This window comes from Grus americana, chromosome 6 (assembly GCF_028858705.1).
Source record: "Grus americana isolate bGruAme1 chromosome 6, bGruAme1.mat, whole genome shotgun sequence".
Lineage (NCBI taxonomy): Eukaryota > Metazoa > Chordata > Aves > Gruiformes > Gruidae > Grus > Grus americana.
In genome coordinates this window covers 7,751,436-7,766,418 of record NC_072857.1, presented here as the reverse complement: position 1 = coordinate 7,766,418, position 14,983 = coordinate 7,751,436, and the positions used below count along the sequence as shown (strand labels likewise).

At 36.1% G+C, this 14,983-nt stretch overlaps 1 protein-coding gene across 18 annotated transcripts in view; it reads left to right on the top strand.

Moving 5' to 3' along the window:
- Positions 1-14,406, top strand: part of R3HDM1 (R3H domain containing 1) — a 90,544-nt gene extending 76,138 nt beyond the window's left edge. For 16 of the 18 annotated variants that reach the window (XM_054830735.1, XM_054830744.1, XM_054830738.1 and 13 more), the window contains 9 exons: positions 2,207-2,361; positions 2,912-3,060; positions 5,193-5,296; positions 5,921-6,088; positions 9,089-9,258; positions 9,460-9,610; positions 11,027-11,109; positions 11,926-12,010; positions 13,000-14,406. In XM_054830735.1, coding sequence (XP_054686710.1) covers positions 2,207-2,361; positions 2,912-3,060; positions 5,193-5,296; positions 5,921-6,088; positions 9,089-9,258; positions 9,460-9,610; positions 11,027-11,109; positions 11,926-12,010; positions 13,000-13,367 — 1,433 coding nt within the window. In that variant the 3' untranslated portion in view covers positions 13,368-14,406. The remainder of the gene's footprint in view (positions 1-2,206; positions 2,362-2,911; positions 3,061-5,192; positions 5,297-5,920; positions 6,089-9,088; positions 9,259-9,459; positions 9,611-11,026; positions 11,110-11,925; positions 12,011-12,999) is intronic. The other 2 variants (XM_054830742.1, XM_054830739.1) reach the window with 1 other exon arrangement.
- The last annotated feature ends 577 nt before the right edge of the window (positions 14,407-14,983 follow it).

The window sequence follows — 14,983 nt, the reverse complement described above, 5'->3', positions numbered from 1 at the left end:
CTGAGAGGTTTACATTTCTCACAGTGAACCGGTCTCTTTTTCAGCTGCTTCCTGGCTTCCTTTTTAAAGGGGTTTCAGGTGAAATATTTGAGGGGTTCGCTTTTAATAAAAATGCTTTGGTTGTGCCAAAGACGTTGGGAGAAGAAAACTCTTAAGAAAAAGGCATTTCCGGTTGTTATGATAATGAAGGCCCAGTTACCATGAGACCTAACTACAGGTTGATAAGTTAACTTTTCTTATATTAACAGTGATTTCTTTTTCATTATGTAAATACTAAGAAGCATGCTTCTTTTTTTATCTACTATTTCAGAGTATTTCTGTGTAATGAGACAATCTGCTATGGCAGGTGTGGGTTTTCTGCTGAGTGCTGCATTTCTGTCAAACCACTCTCTATGCAGAGGTGAAATTGTGAAGCTAAAAATAGAGCATTCTTCGGAACGCTGTGGGGAACCTTCTTGGCAGTCAATTTATATTGTTCCACTTCTCTCTGCTTGCAACATTGATCATGTCTGTCTCTGGAAGCGCCAGAAAAAGCTGAAAAATATTCACAGCAACATTGCAGTTTCTGGGAAATGAGGGGTTTAGATTGCAGATATATTGATTGGATCTGTCATACACTGCAGCTTCACATTCAGCTGCTTTTTAGGTGCCATAGATCATTTTGTAACAAAGTACCTTTAAGCATTTTGTTTATTACGGATATGAGATGGGTTTTTTTGTGCACAGTTCAAACTTAAGAGTTATTAAAAATTCTAAGCATGCATTGTTTTATATAGTACTCTGAAAATATTTATATTGCGTTGTGTGTTTCTAATGAATAGCTGTCTTGGTTTTAACAAACTGAACCTTCTTCTCTAATTTTCTGAAGCAATATTTGATTATATTAACAGTCTGGTTTAGTCTTCATTGTTGCAATTTCTATAGCGACAGCCAGCTGAGACTGTTAATTCACAATGTTCGTTGTACCCTGTATGTATGCAATCAATGAACATTGGTGGGTTTTGTTTACAAGAAAAGTATTTTGTGTTAACTGAATAATTATTTTCAAAATAGACCATGCCATTTTTTTAAACACAGTTTAAAAAAAAATCCAAGTGAGTTTTTGCAGCTATATTTACTTTATTATAGTTCCATACCAAAGTAGGGAGCATGGGGAATGTCAAGGTCAGTAGAATGTGAATGTTAAATACAGACTCTTCTTGCCGTCAGTGCATCTTGACAAGCCCAGTTTTGTTATTCTGGAGCGATAACTGGCTTTGTCTCAGAAACACTGATAGTTATGGGTTTTTGCTGATGTGGTAAGTAGCACATACCTGTATAATAGACTATGACAAAAAGAACTTTACTTGTGTTCTGCATGTATTTTGGTCATGGTAGCACTCACCTACTATACGCCTTAAAAATAAAAAAAAAAAGCGGGAGTTAAGGTTGGACCTAATAAATGCACAGATTTCCTGTTTGGCACTCATGCTTGGTTTGGGTTGGCTTTTTTGTTTTTTAGGGTTTGGGGGTTTTTAGGCCATTTCTGAAAGATAGCAGAGGATATCAGTTAAGAATAAATTGTTGTAGAGGCACTGCAGAGGGGTGAATATGAACATCTTTCTTTTTTTTTCCCCAAGATAACTTTGAATATGAAGTATCTTCTACTGTATATGAACATGGCTTTTACCTAGAAGATTTTTCTCAGTTGCCCTTTTTAAAAAGATTTGCACACAAATTTTCTTGAAGCGTGATTCATTTTTGAATCACAGTAAAGATACTCTCATCCCTGGGGCACCTGCGGTACTAGTAGAATTTAGCCTAACTAGATTTTCAAAACTAGAATACCTAGAATGGCCTTGTTCATAATAATAGACAAATAATTGGTTTTGATATTATCTAGCATGCTTTGTTCAAATGCTTTCAGCTTTCACCTATCAAATCAAGGTGTTAATGCATGTAACTTTCTAGAGTGTAAATAAATACCGCAGGCATGTGAGAGCAGCATTGCAAATAGTATGTATAGTATTTCATGCTGGATCCAAATGAATAAATCTGTTAATTTTAATGTTGGCTTCTTTTTATATGCATGATAAGTTCAACTCTTTTATGAAGTTGCTAGATTTAAAAAAACATTGGAAAATGCTACACATACATTTTCACATAGGCAACTGTGTATAAAATGTGTTCATTATTTCAAAATAAGACTTTAAACATATAATTTCAGGTTACCAGGTTTTGCCTAACCAGCAGCAAAACTACCAGGGTTTAGTTGGAGTTCAGCAGTCTCAGAATCAAAATATGGTCAGTGGCCAACACAACAATGTTGGGAATCAAATTCAAGGTGTGATTGTTCCATATCCTTCAGTGCCATCTTATCAGGTGGGTAATTTATTCATAACTTTCCAATCACTCTTCTGTGTGTTTCAGTGATTTTTTTTTTTAAGTGCATTGCTTTGTAAATGGTAGAAGGCTGCAGGCAGGTGTCAAAGGTGACTTTGGGGACAGAAATTAAAAAACAAAAAGCCCCACAATTGAAGTGAGAAGAAACTCTGTTGCAAGCATAGAAGTTCTAGTCCTGTTAAATGCCAAGTGCTGTGTGTTAACTTGATTCAGAGGATGGGGAAGAAAGAGCTCATACGATTTCCCTCCCCATCGCCTTGCTTTCTGTTGTAGAGAAGATGTCTTTTGTTAATTTATGGAGTCCCTTGGAACCAACATTTCCATTTTTAGGAAAGAAGCTAAAAGATTTTTTTTTTAAAAATAAAGCGCTATTATTTCAACTACTGTTATCACTAGTCTTCTGGATTTAGAGAACCTTAGCAGATCTTTCTGTTTCTTTAAAAAGTTCTTATATAAAACTAGGTGATGGTCAAGAGGCAGAAAGAAACATTGTCTGCAGAAGAAAATCTTAGTGTGTTTTCAATTTTAGGTTTCGGTGCCTCAAGGTTCCCAAGCAGTGCCCCAGCAGACATATCAACAGCCTGTTATAATTCCCAGTCAGTCAAATCAAGGATTGCCCACAACAGGAATGCCAGTTTACTACAGTGTCATTCCATCAGGTCAACAAAATAATTTAAGGTGAGTTTAACTCGGTTATTTGATTTCTCGGAAACTAGGTTTAATTGCCTTGTAATAACTGACAGGATCTGCTATAGTATTGCATATGTTAAAATGTATTTTAAAGGCAGACTTACAGACATTTTATTATCTATTTATTTTTGCTCTTATGCAATTAACTAAAACACCTGGTACTGCTTTCATTGGGACATACTTGTTAGACTGGAAAACATGTTTCCATATTGCTTTCAGCAATACTTTGCTAGAGTTCCACATCTTAATTTTTCTGTGTTCCTTTTCTTATACGTGAAAGACCAGTGTGTTCAGCAGCAATGCCTTCTTCCAGCAACATTTAAGCTGACTATCCATATTCACTGGTTTTGTCAAAGGTACTACTTTAATAAGGTGTAGAGAAAAGAGAATTTGAATCCCAGAAAAAGACAGACCTTCTTTGTTGGAGCTTAGTCTGGAAGGAGCTTAGCTTACTTTGTCCTTGTTGCTAACAAGCCTCCTGGCACAAAGCTGGCTATGAAACCAGTACAGGAATGTTTTCTATGCTCAGCTTTTGATAAATAACTTTTTTTACTTACCTTGGTAACAGCAAATTGATCTACATGTACAGACCTCCCTGTGTATACATCTGTGTCCCCAACACAGTTTGAGTATTTGTGAGGGAACAGATAGGCAGATACCTAAAAGAATTCATTAAGATTAATGCTTGTTACAAATTTTTCTTCCTCTAGTTTTTTTGAACTTACAAACATGCATCATTTAAAAATACCTTGTTTGCAGCTTTTAAACAAGCGGCAACAGTATGAAGCTTGCTTTATCCTTTTGTGAGTGCAGAGACTTAAATAGTATTTGTGTCATCGCTGCATGGCTTCGCCTACTTAAATCTGAATTTTTGTTCTTTGTATCTGAAGGTTCTTTTTATCCTTTTCTTCTTTAGTTATATTTGAGGTTCAATGAAGTCATAGGTAGACAAAATTCCAGACTTTTTTTGAAGTAAGTTTTGTTTCTTGATCTTTCCTGTCATTTAGAATGTCCCTTCCTTTTGAACAGGGAAACATTTGTTAGGGATTCAGAGCAGAGTGGCAACTAATGACAGCATCTTGCTTTTATCAAAATAGTTACGTTGCAGCACTTTGACAAGGAAAGCAGAATACTGTTCTGCAGGAACTGAATAGTCTCAAACCTGCAGGTCACTACTGAAAACTAGAATCAGTAAACAGATGAGAAGCTGTGTGAGAGCACACATCCCATGCAGATATAAACCCATCTGGTTTAGTTTTCACTGAATTTTGCCTGCTTTAATGGAAGGGAATCTTTAAATTAGAATGATATAATTGAACTGTGGGACAAAGGATGGAACAAACTTCCTGTGACAACATAGGTAAAAACGCTAAGTCCAACTGGATGGCACCTACTTTCTTCCCACAATTTGAAGTAATAAATTTTTTTTTATCTCATTTCCTCAGAATATTTACTTTATCTGTTAGTACAGAAATGAAGTCCAGGATTCTATAGTAACCATTCTGATTATGGTCCACCAACCTGAATGGGTTATCCTTTTCCTACATATTACAAACAAATGAAAGGTTGTTTATCTCCTTGAGTCATCTCCCATGACTAGTTATTTTTCCTTTTTCTACCCCCTATTTGGTAAAGCCATGGAAAGGCAATCATCTCTCTAAGTTACTGTACAGTGAAGTAGAGGAGTGCTTTGTTGGTGTGCCTCCAGCTGAGGGACCGCATCTGAAATCATCGTGGCAGGTTCTCTGGTGATCATTGAACTGAGACCTAGTTCTGGTTAATTAGGCAAGACAACAAATTGTCTTTTTGTTACTATTCTACATGTCTTTGTACCAATACGGCACTATCGACACAAAAATAGTTTATCAAAATAGGTGAATTAGTACAGCTTCTTAATGTATGCAAGGCCTAAGTTTTTGCCAAGGGAGAGATGTGAAACTTCAGAGTCTTCTGAAGAATGAGTGGGTTTGGGGCTAGGTGGAAATACTATTGATTTTAAAATTTACAAAATCTCAGTGATTTGCAGTACATGTAGACAGCAAATGCAGCAGTCATGATTAAATAAATGAGTGTAGCATAAATGCCTGTTAGTTATGCTCTTTTATTATTATTTATTACAGTTCATCAGTAGGATATTTGCAGCCTCCTGGATCAGAGCAGATACAGTTTCCTAGAACTTCATCACCATGCAACTCACAGCAGCTTCAAGGACAGCAGTGTGCAGGTTGGGGGAAAAATGTTTTTATTGAAAGAAAAAATGTCTAGCTACTATTGTGCTGGGTGATTGGGTATTTCCTATTAAGGGTTTGATTTAGAATTAACTACTGTATTACATTTCCTTCTGTGTTCCGTTTTTGAAGTTACATTGGAGGCAGGTTAACTTGCCATCTCAATTTGTTTATTATTGAAAGCTCTCAAGTTCCTTTCTTAGAATTCACTAACGTACATCATAATGCCTTGCACATCCACTTGTGGGTTGAGACAGACGTGGGAATCGTACATTCTCATTAGAATGACTTTCATCTTTTCCTGAATAGCTACATGGCTCTGACAAAGTTGAGATTTTGGGTTATATTTGATAGAACAAGAGCAAGGTACGTTTTGGAAGCAGTATACTTTGCTCTTCTACTCAAGAAGCATTCTAGATTTCACTTCATGGAGTAGGAGTAGTGATTTTTCTTAAGAGTTCCTGAGAAGAGGGTGAAAACTGTAAGCGTTCTGGGTTTGGATAGAAAGGAGAAGTAGTTTTTTGACCTGCCGAAAAGCTAAATGAAATATTCCTAAGTTGTGTGGGGGTGTTTTGGTTTTGGTTTTATGGCAGCTTTATTTACTGCTTTTACTTTCATAGTTTATAGCAACCATTCAAGTCAGAAGCCATCACCTCCTACATTATTGCCACCTTCATCAAAGTCAAAGCCACAACAGGCTGCTTCCATTGTGCACTACAGCATAGTGTCTCCACCCTCATCATGTAAAAGTTCGCCCACTGGTCTTTCCATCATGCAGCCAATAAAAGGTATATTTTATTGGGATTTTCATCTAAGCCATTCTGTGTAGAAATCTGTTGTAAATTATCAGATTGATTTCATGGCTAACTGCTACACCAACTGCAACTTGAGTGCCATCTCTGCAAATGCTGCTTTTTTTCTTCTTTTTAATTCTTCATCTGAACTGCTATTATTGTTAACTTTTAAACATGAATACTTGGAACTTAAGTGAACCAATAGACAACTTCATGGGGGCAGCCTGGAGGCAGCCTTCAGCAGGTAAGTGTCACTTAGCAGAAGCATCTAAATCATGTTTGGAATGGTTTGATCTACAAAATAATTTGGCTAATTTTTAGAAGGTGTATAAATAGCAACCTCAGTGGCTTGTGAAAACAGTGGTGACATAGAGCTTGTCATATCCATGAAATGTTTATAAATACTAATATCCAAACCCTTAAAAACTCTGAATTTCCAACCATAAAATTGATGGGCTGGTCAGGAAATTAAGAGTGTGAGGGTTAATCTCCAAACAAGAGGTTATAGAATAATCCTGTGATCACAGCGGTATTGTCTTTATTTTACCAATAGGAAATTAGATACATTAGAGGTTTGGTTGTTGCCCAACAGATGTTGGTCATCTGAAATAATGCTATCTCAGTATTTTGCAAGCAAGCAATAAACAGCCCTAGGTCAATGACCTAGATTCCACTGTAGATGTGCTGTTTATATGAACATTTATCTTTTAAGATACTTTTACAGCCTGTTTATTAGTAAATAGATAACATGCAATTAAGTGGCAAAATAGCTGGATTAGCAGTGTATTACTGTTGGTGGGCAGTTTTGGGTTTGTTTCCATTTTGCTTCAAGTTTCTTTGGTTTTAATTCTGGAAGACCATCATTTCAGGATGTCCAAAATTGGTCTCACACTAGTTTGTTGTTCTACTCTCCTAATCTGTCCTGGAAGTGATAGTTTTATGCAGTTTTGAAAGCCCAGTTCAAACCTGTTAAAATGTATTTTAAAGAAGTTTGGGGAGGGGGAAAGCCCTCTATGACACAGGGAGAACAAATTTTGAGATAATAAAGAAAAGCATGCTTTTCAGTAAGCGATAGAGATGATGAATCAAGGCCACTGAGGTAAGGACAATGAGGACACGCATAGTTGAGCAGCAGAGTTGTGGTTTTTTTCATTTGAAAAAGTTATAGAGGACCAGATGCAAATCTGAGAAGCTTTTCAATGATTTCTTCTGCATTTCTCTTCTCCCTTTATTTTCATTTACTGAAATGCTGTGAAACTAGAAGTAGTAGAAAGAACAAGTTTTTCTGGATGTACAAAGTTTTCTTTTGCAGTTTAAATAGCATTTTCAGATTGTGACAGTTTTTTTAGAAATGGTGCTGTCAATGGTTTTGAAAAACAAGTGTTTTTTGTTGGACGTTCAGTTCTCGTAGAACAGAGATAAGTCAAAAGAGTATGCTAGAATGCTGCAGAATAAAATACTATAATATTATAAAACCCTAAGATGTACGTCATTTATAATGTTTATAAATATATGCATAAAATATTAAACCAAATTTCTTGTGTAAAATGTAGTGTGTGTATAGATGTTTTGTACACCTCAGGTTTACATATAGTGATTACGTATGTTTATGGCTTTACCACTTGGAAATTGTTGTGTTATATATTATTGTGATTATGTAGTAGATATCCACAAACAGTCTTATGTTGTATTTTGCTGCGCAACAAAATAGAAACATTTGCTGTGTGGCCCTTATAGGGACAGGGCAGAGACCCTTCAATTTATATCTTCTGCTAAAGTTGGCCAGATATCTGACGCTTCCACTTCAATCTGTAACGCGTGGGTAGAACTTTTTGCTGTTAAAAAGAAAGTATAGATGTGAAAACATACCTAATATTACTTCATTTATTTTTATAAATATCACTATAGTAAATATTTCAGAATACAAATTACTAAAGCTGAAATAGTTTTAATATTATGAGTTAGTTATTCTACATTGTTTGGTTTGCTTTTTGAAGGAGTCTGTTTCTTCTTGTGGAGCCCAGGGGTAATGAAAACAATAGTCCATTTTAAAAAATACAAAATGAATGCATTTTACAATCTGTATCTGCTCCTAACCGATGCTATGACGTAGATAGTAAATTGAGAAGATTGTAGGCTTCCTCTTTAAAGGTGGATGATTAAATGATGTTTAAACCATGTGTTTTAATCGTGGTTTCTGAGAAATGCTATAAACGGTGGGGTAGAGCAGAGAAGGAAATTGCAACCACCCATTTACGAGTACACAGGACATCATATAAATTACCTGGGACAGAGCCAGGTCAAAGGGGGACGACAGCTTCTCTCTCTGGCAGCCTCTCGTCACAACTCCTCATGTGAAACCTTACGGAACAGCGTTGGCTGTTCAGCTGTTCTCGCCTAACTGTGTCATTTCTGTAGCTACCACAGTAGCTAAGTGGTACAGGGTGTGGGGATCCATTTGCAGCCGCTGCCCAGAAAAACGTTCTCAACTTATAAATGAGGGTAGTTTTGCATCAGACTAAAGATTGATTTCTGGTCTTTCCGAGGTATGCCATCACATCAAAGAAAACATTTGAGTCCATATTACTGTATATCACATAAAACTAACTAGGTAACTTCTATTTTTAAATAAAGCATATTTTTGTTTAATATCATGTTGTTCAACACGTTGCTTTGACAACAACTACAGTGACTGTTGAACACTTTCAACTACTATTAAATAGAATTATTTCTTTCAAAAATTTTCTCAATAATGAGTTTCAGTGGTTCCACTATCTCTTCTAGTTCTGAGAAGCCCTAAGTTAACGATTGCAGATTTATCCGATTAGTGAAAATGTACAGAAGATACTGCTCTAGTGTTCTAGAATTCAGCAGCTTATTTAGCAAAACATTCATTATGTTGTTTCACATTTTCTTATTCATGTCCGTCCTGCTAAAATTAAAATTGAAATGTGCGATGAACTAACTGTATCCTGCTGATTTCTTGTCTTGTAGCGGTAGCACCACCACCAGGTGGAGGAGTAGTAATGATGCAGCTAAATATACCTAACAATCCTCAGCCTCGGAACCATTCACCTCCACAATGGAAACAGAATAAATATTACTGTGATCATCAAAGGGGGCAGAAGTCCACAGAACTTAGCACTTTAGACAGTGCTGCACAGGTATGAGTTTGTTGTTTTATTTTCCAGGATGAATTATAATTTGCATAAATTGCATCTTTGTGTGTTTTTCACAAGTTCTTTTTGCAGATTAAAAATCTGCTCTGACAGTACTTAATATAACTATTTTAACTTTACTGCAGTCTTTGAATGCTGTAGCCGGTGTAGGTACCTTTTAAACTACTAACTTGTTGTTTATTCCAGTTGCAGCATAGTCCTCAACTAGGTAGTCCTGTCACCTCACCGGCCCAATCACCAGCACCAGCTCAGCTATCAAACATGAAGAACATCCGTCCCACTTTAACACCCCTTTCTATTGTGTCCCAGTTTTCTAGACCTTTTGTCCCTGGACAAGGTATGTTTTTAGTTAACTAAAATGTGTATATGGTTTTTATTTGACTCTTTTAAAATACAAGTTTTAAGAGGATTTTCTGACGAACTGTGGCTCACTTTAGTAGTAATGCTATTGAGCAGGATCATCAAAATTATCCACTTGAGCATCATGGAAAACTTCACCTTATCTCTCTGCACTGATACCATCCCCTGTATTCTCAAAAGCTTTTGATCTTTGTGTTATTGTGAACTATTATTAACACACTACTTTTCAATGCTGAAATGGGGAATTTCACATATGAAAAAATATTAATAATGTTTGGTATAATTTAGCTTCAAGTTCTAACCATAAATCAAGAACTGGATGCACACTGTCACAAAGGATATAATTTTAGAGCTACAAAGGTAAAATAAATAACGTGGGACTAGCTGATCTTAATATATTAGGTAGACATAGTATCTTTTGGGGGAAAGGGTATAAGAATGCGATGCTGAGATGAATGCTCTGCCGAACTCACATATTAGTTGATGATGCAATGAATCAAACCACTGCCAATTCTTCTTTCCTTTGTAGAAAAACTAGCATGATGCAACTAGAGCCCCTAGCCAATACTGTTGCTACTTCAATTAGTATTTCAGACAGTACCCACCCAAACACGGAAAAAATTCCTTGTAGAAGAATTTCAGTCCTCTGCTGCCATGTTAACAGAGAAACAGAAAATAGGGCATTTTCACTGAGATGCGATAGTTGATAACATTTAAAAACCAAATTATTAAAAAAACTTTGTCAGTGAACAAAGACGTCCTGGTATAGTTCCCAAACTCAAAATAATGGGTATATTTTATAGAAAGATTAACTTACAGAAAGTTCCATATGTCTTCCTTATTGATAAAGAAAACCTTATGTTTTATCTTCTGCATGATCTCCATGTCATTGCTTTGTATTCCAATGTTGTAAAAATTCCAGGTTGCCTGCTGTAAAGTATACCTCTCAACTTTATTAATCTTCTGTGATTACTAAAAACTTCTATTCCATTGTCTTTGTGGATCCTTGGAGAAAATAGGAATGTGAAGATGTACCTGGCACTAATCAGGGATAAAACTGTGAAAATTACTAAATCAGTACATGGAGAGGAGCTTTAGCCCTGTTAAGCTCATTTTGAAATGTGAGGATTCAGATAAGACTGCAACGAAGAAAAGCTTTTAGTGTGTTTTTCAGTGTAATCCTTAAATGCAAGAAAGCTTGTACCTTTTCACCTTGTGATCAGTACGTGACTGACCTACCTTTATTTAATCATGCCAAATCTTATTTTGTTAGCCTAGCCAAATACACTATTTTGTACATCGGTATTATGCTTTCTCGTCTGTGTAAGATATACATCAGAAGAAGAAGATTTCATATAACAGAAAAACCCTTCTAATTACCTTTCTTTTTAAGGAGATGCCGGATACCCATTGCTTGGCCAACCCCTGCAATACAATCCACCATCTTTATTACGTGGACAAGTAACAAGCCAACAGGTATTAAAGAGAACAATCTCTTGACAACACTGAAAAAAATCAATTCAGGACTACCATTATAACCACCGTGAATAGGGGAATATGTTATTGCATTAGAAAAGTAATTGAGTGGAAGGTGCTTGCTTTCAAGCAAGCTTTCAATGGTTTTATTTTGTGTTGATAATTCCCATTGTTCTAGTTTGTTGCATTTTAAAAAAAAAAAGTGAGAAACAATTTACTGAAATTTAGCTTTAGGCACAGTGTAGATTATGGAGATTATTTTTTTAAGCAATTCACCACCAGTTCAAAAAATCACAAAGAGAACGTTTGCTGAAAGGATTTTGTTTTATTTTAATAACAATTTAAAAAAATAGAAAATACACGTGGGTATTTCTAAAGAAAGAGTGGGTTTGTTTCTTACAAGAAAAACAAACCCAAAATATTAGTGTTAGCAAAGCTAAAAAGTTTTGCCATCTGTTTAATTTCTGGGATGGACACACAGCCCCTCTACCTTGCTCAGTTCTACCCAAGATCAGCCAGAAGATGTGTGGATTTGGGGGGGTTGCGTGGGGGGGTGGTTCTTCCAAGAAGATTTAAGGTGATTTATTTTTTTTCATAATTTCCTCCCTTTCTTCTGAAGACAAGGATTGAATGTGCTTGACTGCAGGATTGCTAAACTCCAAAACTAAAATTGGACATGAAAATCTTTTCTGTACCATGGTAGTGCTGGTTATTTTCCAGACATTCCTCTGCATCATTTTTCACTGAGCTAACCTAGAAATGTTAAGATATGGGTGTGCTGTCATTAAAGTACATCATTTATGTCAATCTTTCCAGTGTCAACCTGGAAACAGACATGGAAACAGGGGAAAGAAACCAGCAAAGAAGGCTGCTTCAGCAGATCTTGGTGCGGGAGAACCAGGTATGGAATTACTGATTGACACAGTCCTCCAGCAAAATGAATTATGGTGGTGGGCTGGAAATGTAACAAGAAAAGCACAGGTGAGAAGAGGGCCAGAATGAAGAGTAATTGGACAGAAATGGACATGGCAAACACTGGAAACATAAGGATGGAGAGAAGACTTGATTTGGAGAGAGAGGAAGAAGGAGGTTAAAAGAGAAAAGTGTAGTTTTGAAGGCTGGAGAAGAGACCAGAGATCAGGGTTGAACAATAGTAAAAGGAAAAGCAAATTTGTCAGTGTACTGGATGTAAGTTCTATTATATTTTTAACTAAAAATTGTTATATTAAATATACATACCCTTGCTTCCTTTTACTTGCATGAAATGTGAAATCAAACATAAACCACAAATCAGTTTGTGTTTCTTTCTCCCCCCCCAATATAAATAAGCACATGGATTTGGGGGACATATTAGGAGATCTGTAGATTAGCTCCTTAGAGTTGGTGAAGATGTCATCCAAGTAAAACCTGACATAATCTGTCTTCATATTTTACTGCAAAGATTTTTTGTTGCAAGTGTTACCTACTATCAAGTCTTTGCAGAAAGTTACAGATAAATCATCTTTTTCTAACAATTTATTGAAGAGGACTTTTTGAGAGAAGACAGGCTAGTTTTTTAGCATGGTGATGCGTGAAGAGTTAACAGGCAAAGCTGTCAGATGTTACAGTGAGTTGTCAAACCTGCAGCAAAATTACGTGTTGATTATTATTTTTCTCTCTCTCTTTTGAGGGCCCTCTTTGTATTCTCAGCTTTTATTTGTAGGTTTGTAGCTGTAAGCAGTGCTAAATGTGAAAGCAAAAGGCTCTGTAGAATACCAGAAATGGAATGTCTGTGTATTTGGTATCAGCCAGCTGGAGATACAAGTATGAAATAACTCACTTTCCCTTGTACTTGTTGTATCATTAAGTACAATGACCAATTTTGATTCAATGTTTTTTTTCTTGTTTCAGTTGTGGGAAAAGTTCTAGAAATTACTGAGCTGCCAGAAGGCATAACTCGTATGGAAGCAGAAAAACTATTTGGAGAACTTTTAAAAGTTGGTGCCAAGATTCGGTGGCTAAGGGATTCGCAGTGTCTACAAACACAGCAGCAGCACCATCGTCGTTACTGTGGCAGCGGAGATAGTAGTGTGAACACTGAGCCATCCAAACCTAGTGACTTGGCTTCCACTTACACAGTTCTAGCTACGTTCCCTACAATGTCAGCTGCTCAGAATGCATTGAAGAAACAAAGTAGTACCTCAGTGAACAAGTTCAGGCTGAGAACAAGCAAGAAGCACTACGACTTTCATGTTCTGGAAAGGGCTAGTTCTCAGTAGCAGTTACATCAGTGGACACTCAGCCTTTACTACTTCCATGTCCTCCTCTCCTTGATTGGCTTGATGTTATGGGGTTTCTGTTCTCTTCATAGAGACTCCTGGGATGTTTTGTCATATGACATTAGCCATTGAAGAATAAATAACCCAGTGATCCAGCAAGATGAAGAAAAAAAATACAGTTAATCCCAGACAATAGCAAGGAATCATCTTTGAGACAGGCAGCTTTCTACAAGGAATGCTGTTGAAATGCCCCCTACTTTTATAGTAGTTTTGTTTTATATTTTTGAATTCTTGTATCAGAACCAAAGTTCTATTGTACAGCAAACGTTCATAAAATCCATATTCAGATTTGTATTTTATAAACCCTTTTCACAGCCAGCACACAGCTGTCCATTCCAAGGCAGGAACCTGAGGATTGGCGGAGGGGAAAAGAGAACCATTTTCAAGGAATTGTACTCATTTTCTAGCAAACTACCCCAAGTCTTCAAGTTAACCTGTTCTTTGTCCTTCTTGTTCTTTTTTTTTTTAAGAAAAAAATGATAAAATTTTAGTAACTAACTCCTTAGATGGTCGTTATCTTTTGAGATTCATTCAAGCAATGTCAAAAGAAATTACAAGTAGGTTGTACCCTTGAAGGACTTGCTTCTGATCCAACAAGCTTAATTATTTAAAGGGGAATATGAATAGGTTACAAAGAATGTTCACTGAATCACATTTTAGTATTTCTTCTTTTTAGCAAAACTGTGAAGAAACTAAAACGTATCTTCACAAGTGACAAAATGTTTGCACTTTAATTGTGTTCCCACCAGTATGGATCTCTTTCTCTTCCTTTTCACGCTAAGATAATTGTGTTTGATAAGTGCTGGAAACCTTTTTAATGGTTTAAGTTTTCATCATTTGCAGATGCTCACTGGACATTAAAGATTCATTGCACATAAATGAAACAAACTTTTTTCAATTTGTGTAATTTGCAAGGCTGTACAATGTGTGCTGATGCAAGCCTTTTTCAGTTCAAGAAAATAAATGTTTACAAACACAATCTTTTTCAGTGCACTTGTTTAAACTTTAGGAGTCTTCTGAAACCTGGATGAACACGTATTAATGGTTTGGACCCCTTCAAATGTGAGAAAAGAACTTATGACACAAATACTAGAACTTCTCAAAGAAACACTATTGCTGTTCCTCTTCTTGAAGCATTTATTTACATTATCCTGCCCTTCATAATTTTTAAATGTTTCACTAGATAAGTAAAAAGAGAGAGAAATTGATCAGAGACCATAAGGGACTGCTCCTGCGTTTTTTTTAATTATTTTTAGCACAGGCACTGAGTTGCGGTGTAGAGAAGCAACTACTTGTTTCCTTCTTAAGGCTATCACTTTGTAAAAGATGCATTTGTAACTCCTGTAAGTGGAAACTCAAGGTAACCATTATGTTTAAAAACATATTTTACATAGGAAAAGTAAAGAATTTAAGATGCCTAAACCAGCATTGATTTTCATCTTGTATACAAAGAAAACCTACCCCTGAACAACCAAACATAAACACACGAAAGGGCAAGAACAGTCCTACGCATGTTTAATTCTTACATCCTTCATGTGATGAATCAAAATACTTGG